Below are 14,073 nucleotides of genomic sequence, written 5' to 3' on the forward strand. Positions count from 1 at the left end.
ATAAATATGTTTTTTATTAAAAAATATATTTTACTTTTTTTATACCTATTACTGGAATTTATTTAATTTATGTACTATAGAAAATAAATATTAGCAAGTGAAAAGATATAAACTATTATTTATACGCGCCAGCCAACGATTGGAGTGACTAGATGTTTGTTATGTTTGTTTATACGCGCCAGCCAACGATTCATCTTCTTTTCTTTTCTTTCTTTTTTTTCTTTTTTTTTTTTTTTTTTGCTCAGTCAAAAAGGAGAGGGGAGAAAAATTAATCCCACTCGCATAGTAGCCCCCACTAAATCCCTCTTCTACCAGAAAATGTCCTATGCGGATAGACAATACACTCATATCCTCTTCAACCCGTGATTACCCACGTGTGAGTACGTCATCCCAACACCACCTCAGTACCAGCGGACAGCAGATCCGAAGCATTCCCATCAAGTATGTTCAGACAGGGGACATTCGGTCTCTATATATAATCGACGCCGCGCGTTTCAAATCTGGACCACACCGATAGAAGCAAAGTCCTGTTCCATCTGTATTACCACCTCGGTGGTAAGCCGATTTATCTATTCAAAAGAAAGAATTACCGAAATCATTCACCCGTTGGAACATATGCTTTTTTTTTATGATGGATTGATTGCTGCAATTTTCTTGATTTGCATCTTAATCCATCAACTTCTTTAAAATTTCGTACAAACATGTAATCCAGTGTGCTTGCATCTCGTTTTCAAGTTAATTTTTCTAAAAGGGAAGGTATGATAAGTAAATATTTTTCCTTTAATTTCTTTGAAGCCTAGGCGTATTGTACCTCTTATGGTCTCCTTGTGATAATTATTGCCGGTGATTTAAATGGTAGAAGTGGGAGCATAAAAGGGGTGGGCAAGATGACCGAGAGGAGATGGTGCAAAATTGGGAGAAAAAGGTTTACAAAAAAAAAAAAAAAAGTGGAAGGAATGGTAAATTCACATTTCCTGCCAATGTTTAATGAAAATCAACGACCTGTGGTTTGATATACAACTCAGGTAATCTCAACCACACGATGGTTGAAACAAACAGAGGACTTGTACATATAAGTATCGTTAGCAACCGTGGAGTAAATATGAAGTAATTAATTAGCACACAAATGAAGAAGATTTTATGAAGATAAAAACTGAGTTCATATTTCTTAGTCTAATATAACTAGATTATAAGACGGTCATTTTTAAAAGAGGCATAGGTTGGTACCGTAAAACAGACATTTAGCGTTATGAAGTAACCCCATCCGCTACCAAGTAAAACATACTTTTAGGATGCTCTTTGGCACTACTTCTATATTTTTTATTTTCTAATCTTATTTTTTTAAATTTTTTATTTTACTTTATATTTTTTAAAAAATAAATATATTTTTGTATAATTAATTTTTTTAATATAAATATGATGATGGTGATTAAGATAATTAGTAGTGATAGTTGAGATACTAGCAATTTAGCAACGGCATAGAGGTGGTAGCAGCAATAAAAATAGTAATATGGGCATCGATAATATGATAGTGGTGGTGGTAGCAATATAGTGGAGGTGGTAATAGTAATAGTTATAGTGGTAGGGGTGATAGCGGTAGCTAGCGTGGTGGTAATGATGGAGATGACAGTAGCAATGATGATAAAGGTAGAAGTGGTAGCAGCAATGGTGTTGGCAATGAAGATAAAGACAATGACAATGGCAGCAATAACGACAAAAGTAGAAATGGTGTCAATGTCGACAAAAGACATAAATTTCGTCCTATTAAAAATAGTGGAGGTAAAAAAAATTCTTACTTTATTTTCATAAAAATAATAAAAATAATTTTTGAACATAAAAATAGCACCAAATATTTTTTTTTATTTCTAATTTTAAAATAAAAAACAGAAAATTAGAATGATCCCAAACAAGCCTAGTTTTTACCGGTGACCAGATATTTATAGTTTGGATCAAATAATTATAGTTACTGAGATACATATCTATAGCCATTCAAAGTGACTTCAAAACTTGTTACAACTTACAAGAGCCGATTATGATATAAAGTTAAAATATTGTTACTCTTTCATCAACCATGTACTTAGCAAGCACCCAACTTAACTACGCGTTAAAGCAGTCCCTCTGCATAGACAGCGAGGAGCTTGCTTCTTCTTTATACTACTTTGTTTGGTAGAGATGGATCAGGATAATTAAAAGAGTGCAATTTATTAATACATCAAAGTGTCCCTCTTGAAATATAAAGGAGGGTTCAAATTTCTTCTCTTTTGTAGCTATATATTGCTAAGGTGGAATTAGTTTAGAGCAAAAAGTAGAGTCAAGCAACAAAAGACTTCTCTATTTAAATAGCAGAAAAACAAAATGTTTCACATGATTAACAGCAAATTGTTTTTTTATTTGAGTGTTATTCCAACAAATATGAAATTTAGATGCAAATGTATGCCATATTTTCTAAGAGACTAGGACCATTCTGTGCTGCTGATCATGGGCCGAGTTTGGACATAAAAAATATTAATTTTTAAATAGATCAGCCCGAAGCTTACTAAAAATGAATATACTTTAGACCCAAAGTCTGGCCCATATCAGTTTTATGTATCAAGAAGAATGAAAATCTATTAAACCTTAGTTACATCCCACAAGAAATCAAATGCATGTAAGTGCAGTTCAGGAGGCATAAAATAAGCTGTTTGAAATTGATTGCTCTTTTTTTTGAGTGGGGCTACCTACAAAACGTGCAGTACATCTTTGTTATTTAAATGGAGATGGAAAGACAAAGCCACCAAACTCTCTCCGGCTTTTAGCCGGAGGCGGAGGGCTTCCTTGAGGAATTCCACAGGTGAATTCTTGTATCCATCAACACGAAAAAATATATATAAGGTACGTTTGGTACGTATTTGGTCTGTTACTAAAATTTGAATTGAAATCCAATGAAATTTAAATACTAATAGAGAGTGGAAATTAAATTCTAGAAACAAAAATATTTTTTATTTTTTTAGAATAGAAATAAGAATGAAATTTTCTTTAACTAATTGATTTAAATGAGATATTTAACCCATCTTATTTCACCAGGCAGCTCTCCCCAGTTAAATGTATCTATAGATCAAACAAAATTTTGTATATTTAAAAATAAAATTTTTGAGAGATACTTCCAAGCAAGTGCTCATTATTTTCTAGAATGGATCAGTGTGGATTAGATGGATCACATGACGCTGGTCGGATCGCGGGCACCGTACGAGTCTGCGACTCCATTAAATTTACTTCAATCACGTCACGTGCGGCTGTAAACGTGCCATTTATTTTTAATAGATAATAAATTAATAACTGCCCATATAATATGACGCGTTCCGCGGCAGGATCGAGGCCGAATCTCCATTACGAGTTGGGCTTGTCGGGTAGGCACGGTGCATCGCATCGCGTTTCGGATACAAGCTAAACGGCACCAACTTCGGCGTACAAACGCAAGTCCACGTGGGCAATTTGTGAGAGGGCGCCTCAGTCGGGGCATTTCGTTTTTGCGCACAAGATCGGGCTTTTATTGAGTCCTGGCCGCTTTCGAACTGTTCCTGCAAAGCACCGGACCGTTGGGTCCAGTCCGCATTTCGAGGACGACGCAGACCGGGAAAACAGCTGGAATCTTGGATGTATTCGCCCCCATCGTCAAAATAGCTTTCAGGAAAGGGAGCGATTCGCAGAAAGAGGGACAAGAAAGTCTCCGTTTACTTGGACCATGGTTCGACCCGACTGTGGCGACACGTGTGAGAGAAGCAGAATAAATGGAGTTATAGATAAAGGTAACAATAATATCATATCGGAAAATTCTATCCATCCTAATCTATTAAATAGATTAAAAATATAAATCTAAATTTAACTATTTTATTAAATAAGTAATTTAAATTAATTTATAATAATTTGAATCAGATTAAATGAGTTAAACAATTAAGTATTGTCATCTTCAATCATAGGATAGGTTAATTTTTTTTTCCAAATAATTGACATGGCCTTTCAGGATTTTTTTAAAAAGATAAGCCTTGGTATAATATGAGATTACTTTGTTATGATTTGAGTATGGGAACAGTTTTTTTTTTTTAAAATGTGGTAATAAAATTGCACATATGAGCTATTCCAAAAAAAAGTATTGCGCACCCGGCTATGACAAGGTTCATTCATGTTTGCTTTTGCTTTAATTAAATGGCACGCTTTTCACGGATGTCGATCGTGCTACAAATAGTATGTCATTACAAAGGATATATAGAAAAAATTGAAATCAATTTACTATTTACTTTATCACGCGATACTACTAGATGCACCCACTTGGGCACCGATGGTGAGGTTATTTCATGAATCAGGTGTAAATATAAAATAACTAGGTAGTCATTTGTAAATATTTCGGAACAGAGCTTATTTAGATTTTTTTATAAAATTAGACTAATTTTTTTTTAGAATTCGTGGATTGAATAAATACAACAAATAAGATTATAGAATTATATATTGGGTTAGGCCTATATTCATAAAATATCTAAAAATAGCTTTAAAGTGAGCCAACCCAAATTCTATCGAGAGCAAAAAAGATCTCAGCAGTTTTTTTTCTTCCCATGAGATTCAGGTTGATCCACTTCGAAGCTATGCTCAGCTTGTAGCATATAATTTTGCAAGTTCGTAATTGAAACTTTAACTTAGATGATTCGATTTTTATTGTGGTTATTCCAATTAACGTTCTGTTAAGTTATGGAATATAGTATTAAATAAAAATAAACTTCACGCGTAAGCGTAGTTTTTTATACGTGGAAATATAATCTATCCCTAATTTTGGAAAAATTTTTATAATTTATTTTTTAATAATATTATTTTAGAAAGAGAGAATCACATTTGAAATATTATTAGCACGTGTTATCGTGCACGAGCCAAAGAACGTGGCCGCTCGTGATAGTTGGCTCGCGTACGATTTTTGAAATAAGCCACTCGACCTTTGATTTGTCATTAGGTCGGAGCAGAGGGGTATTTTGGGAAGGTACGGGCTCCCCGAGGGCATTCGAAATATCTACCCTTCGGTTTCCGCGGAGGCCGAAACCCCACTTCACTTCCACGGGTCGAGGAGGCGGTCGAGAACGGGGCGGAGCGACGATGGGGGAATCGAAGATTGTCCACTCGGCGATGGTCACCTACACTTCCATGATCTCGCTTCTCACCCTCTGCCCTCCCTTCGTCATCCTACTGTGAGCTCTCAACTCCTCTCCTCTTTTTCTAAATCCCTAAAGAGCGATCCCAGTGTTAAGAGATCGGCTCCTAGTTTTTCTCCGAATCGCGCTTCTTTTTGCTGATCTTTTGACCTGGATCTTGCGCTTCTTCATCTTTTCCTCGGATCCTTGGGGAATGAAAGGTTCAGTTGGATGCCTAGAAACTGACTTTGTTTTTCTTTAAATCAGGCCGTTTTTGCTGATTTTTTGGTGCCAAGAATCTTTCTTTTCTTCAGTTTGCTGTAGGTTTTTCTGGGGAATGCCAAGAGATCATGTACTAGTTTCTCTTAGGAGCGCGCCTTTTGTTTTTGTTTTTGTTTTTCTCTTCTTTTTTTTTTGCTTTTTAGGAAAAAACTATCACTTTTCGTTTCTTTATTTTTTTACTATGTTTATTTTTTTTTCAGAAAAGCTGAATTGGTTGGTGATCCGAGATTTCCTTTTTTTTTAAACAAAAAATATTTGGACTGACTGGAAACTGTCTTTAGATCATACAATTCTTCACTTTTTTTTTTTAAAAAAAATCATGAATATAGTTAGTTTATTCTAGCCAGTTTCTTGTTGATCTTTATGTACCATTGGTGGGAAGAGTTTATTTATTTTACATTGCCGTTCATGTATGCCAAGAATAGCAGCAGTAAACTACTAAAGGCTCGATCTTGATTATTTTGGTTCGCAGGCTACCCTAATGTGCCAGTTCTTATTCTTCCTTTTTTTTTGTTGCATGTATTTTTTGGTTATATATACATATATAGGTATATGTGTGTGTATATGTCTTTCCACCTGTTTTTTTCTTGAAAGCTCTCCATAATAATCATTCTATATGCAACATTTTATGGCATCAAGCACTTTTATTTTGTTATGCAGATGGTATACAATGGTTCATGCTGATGGCTCCGTGTTGCAAACTTATGAGTATCTCAGACAACATGGACTTCAGGGCTTTAAGAATATCTGGCCAACACCATCCCCTCTCGCATGGAAAATCATTGCCTGCTTTGGTGCATTTGAGGCTTTTCTTCAGCTTGCACTGCCTGGGAAAAGGGTTGAGGGTCCAGTTTCCCCATCAGGCCACATACCTATCTACAAGGTTTGAATCTGTGTAAATTACCTCAAGAATGACCACTGAAACAACTTACATGCATCGCTATTGTACAACCCTGATAGGAGAGATGATTCTAAAGTGAATTAAGATATATCGATCCTCAAACATATCTTTATTAGGATCAAGAATTGCTATTATACATGTGTTATAACTTATAACAATCAGCTTTAGGCATAAAATTATTCAGGTACAAGGTTGTCTAGTCTAAACTGTACGGCACGAACTTTACATGGCTCTTTATATTACAAGAACCAGATTGTCTTAGTTATCCCCCCTTTTTTTGTGTTGGGATCAAGTCAATAGATGATTGCACTGGTTGTAGCAACTTTGATGATCTGCATTTTCTATAAAAGCTTTTTCTTTTGCAAATTAAATGAGCTCACTGATAAAAAGAAGCAGAGGAAGTAATATGCAATAAACATCAAGAAAACACAGAAAGAGAAATAGCAAAATTATCACGAAGGCCCACCAGTCTTGACTCCTACTTTATGCTGCCAACAAATGAGCATTATTTAGGAGGAGGGAGAATGTCCGGTCCAATGGCCTATTTCTGTTTTTAGCTTTATGACCTTGCGCTGGGCATTTCAAGGTATAGAAATGCAGTAACCATTTATGCTCATGTTTTCTACAGGCAAATGGTTTGCAAGCTTATGCGGTGACTTTAATTACTTATCTCAGCCTTTGGTGGTAAGAGTCATTCTTATTTTTTTTATATACTAGAACATTTAAATGGGTAGACCTTATATAAATAACTAGGTCTTTTCTTGGTTTCATCTTTTGGTTACTATATGTTGTGTCTCATGTAGATAATCAGGATTCTAAATTGTTTATGAAGTAGGATATACTCATACATGCAATTGTGCCAGTTTTTCAGGGTTTTTTTCGCAATGATGTGAGATGAGGTTTTAATTAAATTATTGTATTAATGCTGTTTTTGTTTGCAAACAAAATGCTGGATGATCATATATATTTGCCATGAATGGTCAATGCTAGGAAATAGCTAGTGACCTCTTTCTCAGAAGTTCTAGCTGATCATTTGGTGAAGAATTCTACTTTGATTCTATTAATTAGTTATAATCTAAATTTAAGACACTTAGACAACGATGACTTCCAATTATCTGAAGATGTCTGCTTGAGCATCAAATTTGTCTCATGCTTCTCCATCACCAGTTGTCTATATTATAAGGCTGTGATGTGTCATATAACAATCTTGTTTTCTTTCTGATATAAACTAACGATACTACTGCTTAGTTTCCATTTTCAAAATGATAAATTAATTATATGAAATGTAAAAAAAAAGCATGTTGGTTCCAGTTTTTCTCTGTTCTTCTAGGTTTGACCAGGATATGCAAATGATAATTAGGAAATTGAATGATATGTTAACAGAGAAATTGGATGGTTGTTTATACCTTTGTTTTGTTTATGTGCGCATACTATTACTGTGTGATCTCCTGATTGGTGAAGGTTTCGTTATACTTTTTGCACTCACCTCATTCTAACACATTCTTCAACCTCTCCACTATGTAGGTTTGGAATTTTTGACCCTGCAATCGTTTATGACCATCTGGGAGAAATTTATGCAGCACTTGTTGTGGGAAGCTTTGTCTTTTGCATTTTCTTATACATAAAAGTGAGCTTCTCAGTTTTAACATATTAGTGTCTATTCATCATCATAAATATTTTATTCTTGCTCATAAGTTGCTGTATATTTTATTTTTAAGGGTCACTTGGCACCATCTTCATCTGATTCTGGATCATCCGGGAATGTGATAATTGACTTCTACTGGGTGAGCTTTGCAAGCAGTTTGTCAATTGCATATTTTATTAAGCCCGACCTTTACGCTTCTTCAGGATTTAGATTCGAAAAATTAGCTTATAGCTTTAACTTAGTTCTCTGATTGACTTTCAATATAATTTGACATGATTTTATTATCAGGATACATGATGATAAAAACAACCTCTCGTTCAATTTAATGATGCAGTCTTGCGAAATATTTCTAAAAAAGATATTAAAGATAAGTGCAAGCTTTATTCCATCTTAAATCTTCCCACGGTTCTCTGGAATTTAGAGCAATATAAGGCACATCAGTTGACATGCAAAAACCTCGGGAAAACCATGGGTATATCTGGTCTGTTAGACAATGGGGTAAATTGCCGAGTATTCATTCTCGATAAAATGTGGCTTCAAGGACAAACTTCTTCTCATGTGAGGCACAAGGACAATGAAAGTCAAAAAGATGAGGGCCAAAAGTTGTCTGAAGCATGCACAATATCTTATGAACTAATGTTTATCCAGTGGTTATACCCCTCTGCTTAGCAACTAGAGATTTTGGATTTGAGTCTCAGGTAATGCATTCCCAAGTATAGCGATCTAGTTGATTATAATGCAGGTGGATCTTGCACCCTTTCCACACACAAGACAAGGGGAGTAATGCACAATATCTTTACTTTCAGCCAATAATTTCTTTTATACTTGGTTTCTTTTCTGTTGACCCTCTTATGTTATAAGAAGAAGTGTTTTGAGATTATCTTCTTGCTTTAATGGAGGTCCTCCTTCAAGCCCCACATTATGTTTCTCAGTACTTCTAACTAATCCTCCAAAGGTATCTTTTCTCCATCCCCCTGAGCTTTCATCATCATTTACCAAAAATCAAATGGCATGTAAAGGTTTTAGTTCCCATCTCTCTCTTCCTCTGGATGACTTCCCCAACAGCATTTCGGATGGTCATCCTTCTTCTTCATTTTTTTAATTTATTTTCCCCAAAAGGTCTGATAAGGGCATATATATTTGAATATATATATATATATATATATATATATATCCCCGAGCTTTCATATTGGACAAATGAACTTAGTTAGAATTATCAGCTCACTATTTTATTTATTAAAATACAGTAAAAGAGGAAAGGAATTCTCAGATTAAGTCAACCAATGGAGAAAAATATACTGAGAAGATATAGAAACTGAAGGCCAATATTTTATGAATTATCCATTCAAATTTTCTTATTAGATATTTATAATAAGCGTGAGTCCCGATGAATGAGACTTGTTGGGGACATGTTGTATCCAAGTTTTTTGTTTTATTGATGAGGATCAATATTTTCAGTAAATCATAGAATATATCTTTTCCTTTTTTTAGAGGCTTCTAGTGTACTTATTGATAACACACAACCATGCATGTATGTGAGGCATCCTAGTTTCCAACTTTTCTGCAATGGTCATCTAGTGCAGTTCTAGCTTGCTTTTATCTGCTAGGGATATCAGGTGCCTACTAGAGAATCCTGCTGGTAATGCCCTCAAAGAGCCTATTAAACGAAAGGAAATCCAGTTTTAATTATGTATTTGAGGTTAGGCATTTTTCACAATATTTATATTATATGCAACAAGTTCAATCTACATAGCTTCTTGTTTAGTCAGTTGCTTTACTATAACTTGCCTCATGCAGGGAATGGAATTGTATCCTCGTATTGGTAAAAATTTTGATATCAAAGTGTTCACAAACTGCCGATTTGGTATGATGTCCTGGGCTGTTCTTGCTGTGACTTATTGCATCAAACAGGTTAGTTTTGCTTTTTTGCTATTTTCTACTTGGTAAATTGCAGCTTGACTTTTTACTTCTTATAGTCTTTCATTCTTTTAATATAGCTTCTAAATTTCACCGTATAAAATCTATCTACAAGTTTCATAAGAGTCATACTACTCAACTGTATGTCTTTCTGGAAATCCAAAGTCTTTAATCTTTATCTTATCTGTTGTCCCACAGCCAAGTGCTCTTAAAGTTGTATGCTTTTATTCTTAGTAAATTTTTTTTAGGGGTTTATTTAGAGGATGATATACTTACTCTATAACCATTTTATTATGCCATCTTTCCACTAATTACTTTGATACTGCAGTATGAAGAAAATGGCCGAGTGGCTGATTCAATGCTCGTAAATACTGTATTGATGCTGGTGTATATTACCAAGTTTTTTTGGTGGGAAGCTGGATATTGGTCCACTATGGATATTGCTCATGATAGAGGTAGCAATTTTTTTTTGGGTTAAACATGTAATGCTTGACCCTGGCTTCTTTTTTCCATCTTCCCTGTACTGTGTACATATATTTCATGCCACGAGCAGTAGAACTTATTAACGAATGGATAATCTTTGTGTCATAACAATGAACCATAACAGCATTAGCCATGTGAAGATAATCCAGAATTTAATTTCTATAGCCTCTCCAAACAAAGGATGTAATTATAGAAACGTAATAACTATGGCTAGGAAATCTTATTTGATAATTTTTCACTAGATCTAAGCAAATTTGATACACGAAGAAAGATCAGCGAATGATGCACTATATGATTGCATAATTGAACGTTAGATTGTACTTACATAAGCTGAACTCAGAACAAGCTTCCAAACTCCTGTAAAGATGTCATCTGCCTGATTCCATGAAATCATGAGTGGAATTTCTTCTGGCGTAGCTTGAAAATTGTGGATTGCTAAGTGACGATCCATCTCATTGTATATTGAAACTGAAATTGCATTTGTGTTCATGTCAGTATGCTTGAAATTGGCTTTCATTTCAATGAATTTTGTTGTTCAAATAGAATTCATTGTAGGAAATTAGTAACTGATTAGTCTGATTGAGAAAAACAATTTTTGGTACATTATTAAGGTAATATCATCTGAAGCATTAGATAGCCCAGTAAACTTGATGAACTGTTTCTCCCACTGGGAAAATACTAAAAGTTGAACCAGCTCATTGAGAAGTATGTCGAATCCAAAGAGAACTTACATGATGAAATTTATGTAACATGACCGACTAACAATTGCTGGCCTCTATCTTTGGACTCAATTATAGCATATATTGTTTATTTGGCAATCCATTTATGGATTCTGAAACCATGCCACGGCCGAGTATATAAAAGTTTCAGCACTTCCTAAGTTTGAAACTATCAAGTGCTCGGGTAGCAGTAGTAGCATCATACTATGAACTGGGTTTCAAGAATCATCTTTTTTTCCTATGTATTTTATTTTTGCCTTTTGATTTCTTAATTCAAATGGTGGCTTGCTAAATTGATGTTTTTCTTTCACTTTTGCCAGCTGGATTCTATATTTGCTGGGGATGCTTGGTATGGGTTCCATCAGTCTATACTTCCCCTGGGATGTACCTGGTTAACCACCCTGTAAATCTGGGTACGCAGGTAAATTCTACTTCCTTTTTCACAGTTGCATTACTAGTGTTGATGGAAAGATATCTTCCTTTCTCTTGGAATTTTTTTAGCTAATGGACTCCTTTATATTGCAGCTTGCACTCTTTATACTTGTGGCTGGACTTCTGTGCATATACATCAATTATGACTGTGATAGACAAAGACAAGAATTCCGCAGAACAAATGGGAGATGTTTGGTTTGGGGAAAAGCTCCATCGAAGGTTTCCATCCTGTGCCTGATTCAGTTTTCAACCAAAGTTATCTTGCATCTTTTTGCCAATATACAGTGGTGACGTTCTAACTTTTCATGTGCTGAATTTTATCAGATTGTAGCATCCTATCGGACCACAAGTGGGGAAACAAAAACCAGCCTTCTTTTGACTTCTGGCTGGTAATTTATTTGGGCTCTACTTCTGATATACTAGCATTTTAAATTTGATATTTTATTAAGCTTCAAAATTTAACATTCAATATGGTCCATCATCTACCTTTTAAAGTGTATTTATCAATTACATTGTTATATCATGTTTGGTTTGATAAATTTGGAGATGTCTAGCATGAGCTTTGCTGATTTCAAGATTTGGGTAGGTGGGGTTTGTCTCGTCACTTCCACTATGTGCCCGAGATATTAGCTGCATTTTGCTGGACTGTGCCTGCTCTTTTCAATCATGTGAGCATCTTTAGATATGGTTATCAATTTTTTTCAAGATGAACTTCTTTAGGATATTTCTGATATCTTTGTTATTCTTCCAGTTCCTGCCTTACTTCTATGTGTTGTTTCTGACTATTCTCCTTTTTGACCGAGCAAAAAGAGATGATGACCGGTGTTCCTCCAAGTAAGCAAGCAGAACCTAATTAATAAATGACTCTTTTTTTTGGTAATCACAGTTTATCATTTATTTTATTCAGTATTCTTGGTATCTTTTATTGAGAATAAGACAACATGTTTTCTATGTGCGCATTGTGTGTGTTGAGCGTGCATGCGTGCAGATTCAATGTTTAGGTAGTAGATACTAGTCTCTATCTCATTGACTGCATGCTATATGATTGATTTCATTCCTAGATTTTGGGATCATTTAAAAATTTTGCTGGCCCTTCTTATAGGAGTATTTTTATTAGTGCTACTTTCATCTTTCACTGACGTGTTGCATTGATCTTTTGTTGCCATCATTGCTGTACTCTTCTTGATCCATGAATTCTTGCTGTGCTCTTTTATCCCTTAATTGCCAATGACAAATTTATGTGTTTTAATTTTTCTTCTGAATTTCCTCTGCCTAACTTCTGTGAACTTCTGGATATGTTGGAAAACATCTATTCTGCCTGATTGCAGCTGCTGAAGGCTGATGTTTTGACACTGTAGAAATTAATAGAATTCTGTGCATATATATGTAGTTCGGTGTTAATTTGCTTCCTTTAGTATCATTTGAGAAAACTATGTCACTGTTGACATAGATGTATGATTATTGCATTGCACCTATTTCTGCCGTTATAACTTGGAGGTCAGAACAAATATCCATGATAAGATATTAACTCACCTGCACGGCAAGCTGATAGCCCTCATTGGTTCCTGCTACAGCCTTCCATGTTGCAGATTTTGTAGTTTCTCTTGGCTCTTTGAGGGAACACAATTAAAATGCCTAACTTCCCTGTCAAGATATGTTTATGCATATATATATAGAGAGGGCTCATGCTTCGCGCTTTTGGCATATCATTCTTACCCTGAATATAACTGAACTGCATCGATGTATTCTGACAGGTATGGGAAATACTGGAAGATGTACTGTGATAAGGTGCCTTGCAGGATTATACCTGGGATCTATTAGAGTTTGTCTGTTGATCTGCTTGTGCCCCAAGGAGGAATGCTTTGCTAGCTGCTTCACTCATGTAACATCATATTGTACGTTGTGAAATTTCATAAATTATGTATGATGTGCAAATGACCCTCTAGTTATCAAGTTAAAAGACATCTTGGAAATTTTTCGCTGCTTTTCATTTTTTTGTTTGCTTGATCATATTCCCTCTATCGGTTGATGTATTATGGTGCCCTCCAGTTGATTCTATGGATGCAAGGATTGTATATCCTCTATCTATGATGGGATCTCAGTTTTTTCATATCAGCATGGGGGGGGGGGGGGGGGGGGGGGGGGTGGGGGAGCGGGGAGGAATACAAGAATCTGGAGGTATAAAAGCTCTGCAGGTATAAATGGATAGAGTCTGAATCATTGGCCAACATTGTACATTTATGTTGGCCGATATTTTTTCAATTTTTTATTTCAGAAATAGGTTTAATTAATAAAATCTTGAAATTAATCTTTAAATATAGTTTTTAATCTTGGATTTACATTATACGGTCCAGATTCTGTCTTCGATATACGTGGGTCCAAAAATATTGGCCGAGATCCTGGATATCCGGGAAAAGCTTGGCTATCCAAATTTCTTCACCGGCTATGATAAATCGAGATCCTGATTCGCCTTGGTCTCGGACAACCACCAGTTAACGGATGTAATGGAACTTAAATTCTCGATTCTATCTTCAATGCCGCTTT

The 14,073-nt window shown here is 35.2% G+C and overlaps 1 protein-coding gene across 1 annotated transcript; it reads left to right on the forward strand.

The window, feature by feature from the left end:
* The first annotated feature begins 4,975 nt into the window (after window positions 1–4,975).
* DWF5 (Ergosterol biosynthesis ERG4/ERG24 family) lies at window positions 4,976–13,519 on the forward strand. Its single transcript, XM_008803166.5, has 13 exons — window positions 4,976–5,207; window positions 6,093–6,315; window positions 6,962–7,017; window positions 7,858–7,960; window positions 8,052–8,117; window positions 9,776–9,889; window positions 10,224–10,350; window positions 11,418–11,518; window positions 11,623–11,748; window positions 11,854–11,918; window positions 12,116–12,197; window positions 12,281–12,363; window positions 13,284–13,519. The coding sequence occupies exons 1-13, from the start codon at window positions 5,116–5,118 to the stop codon at window positions 13,348–13,350; spliced, it is 1,305 nt and encodes a 434-aa protein (XP_008801388.3). The 5' UTR covers window positions 4,976–5,115; the 3' UTR covers window positions 13,351–13,519.
* Window positions 13,520–14,073: the final 554 nt, after the last annotated feature.

The sequence above is a fragment of the Phoenix dactylifera genome, chromosome 11 (assembly GCF_051530095.1).
Source record: "Phoenix dactylifera cultivar Ajwa chromosome 11, Ajwa_hap1_PhDact_Kaust_v1.1, whole genome shotgun sequence".
In the NCBI taxonomy this organism is placed as follows: Eukaryota; Viridiplantae; Streptophyta; class Magnoliopsida; order Arecales; family Arecaceae; genus Phoenix; species Phoenix dactylifera.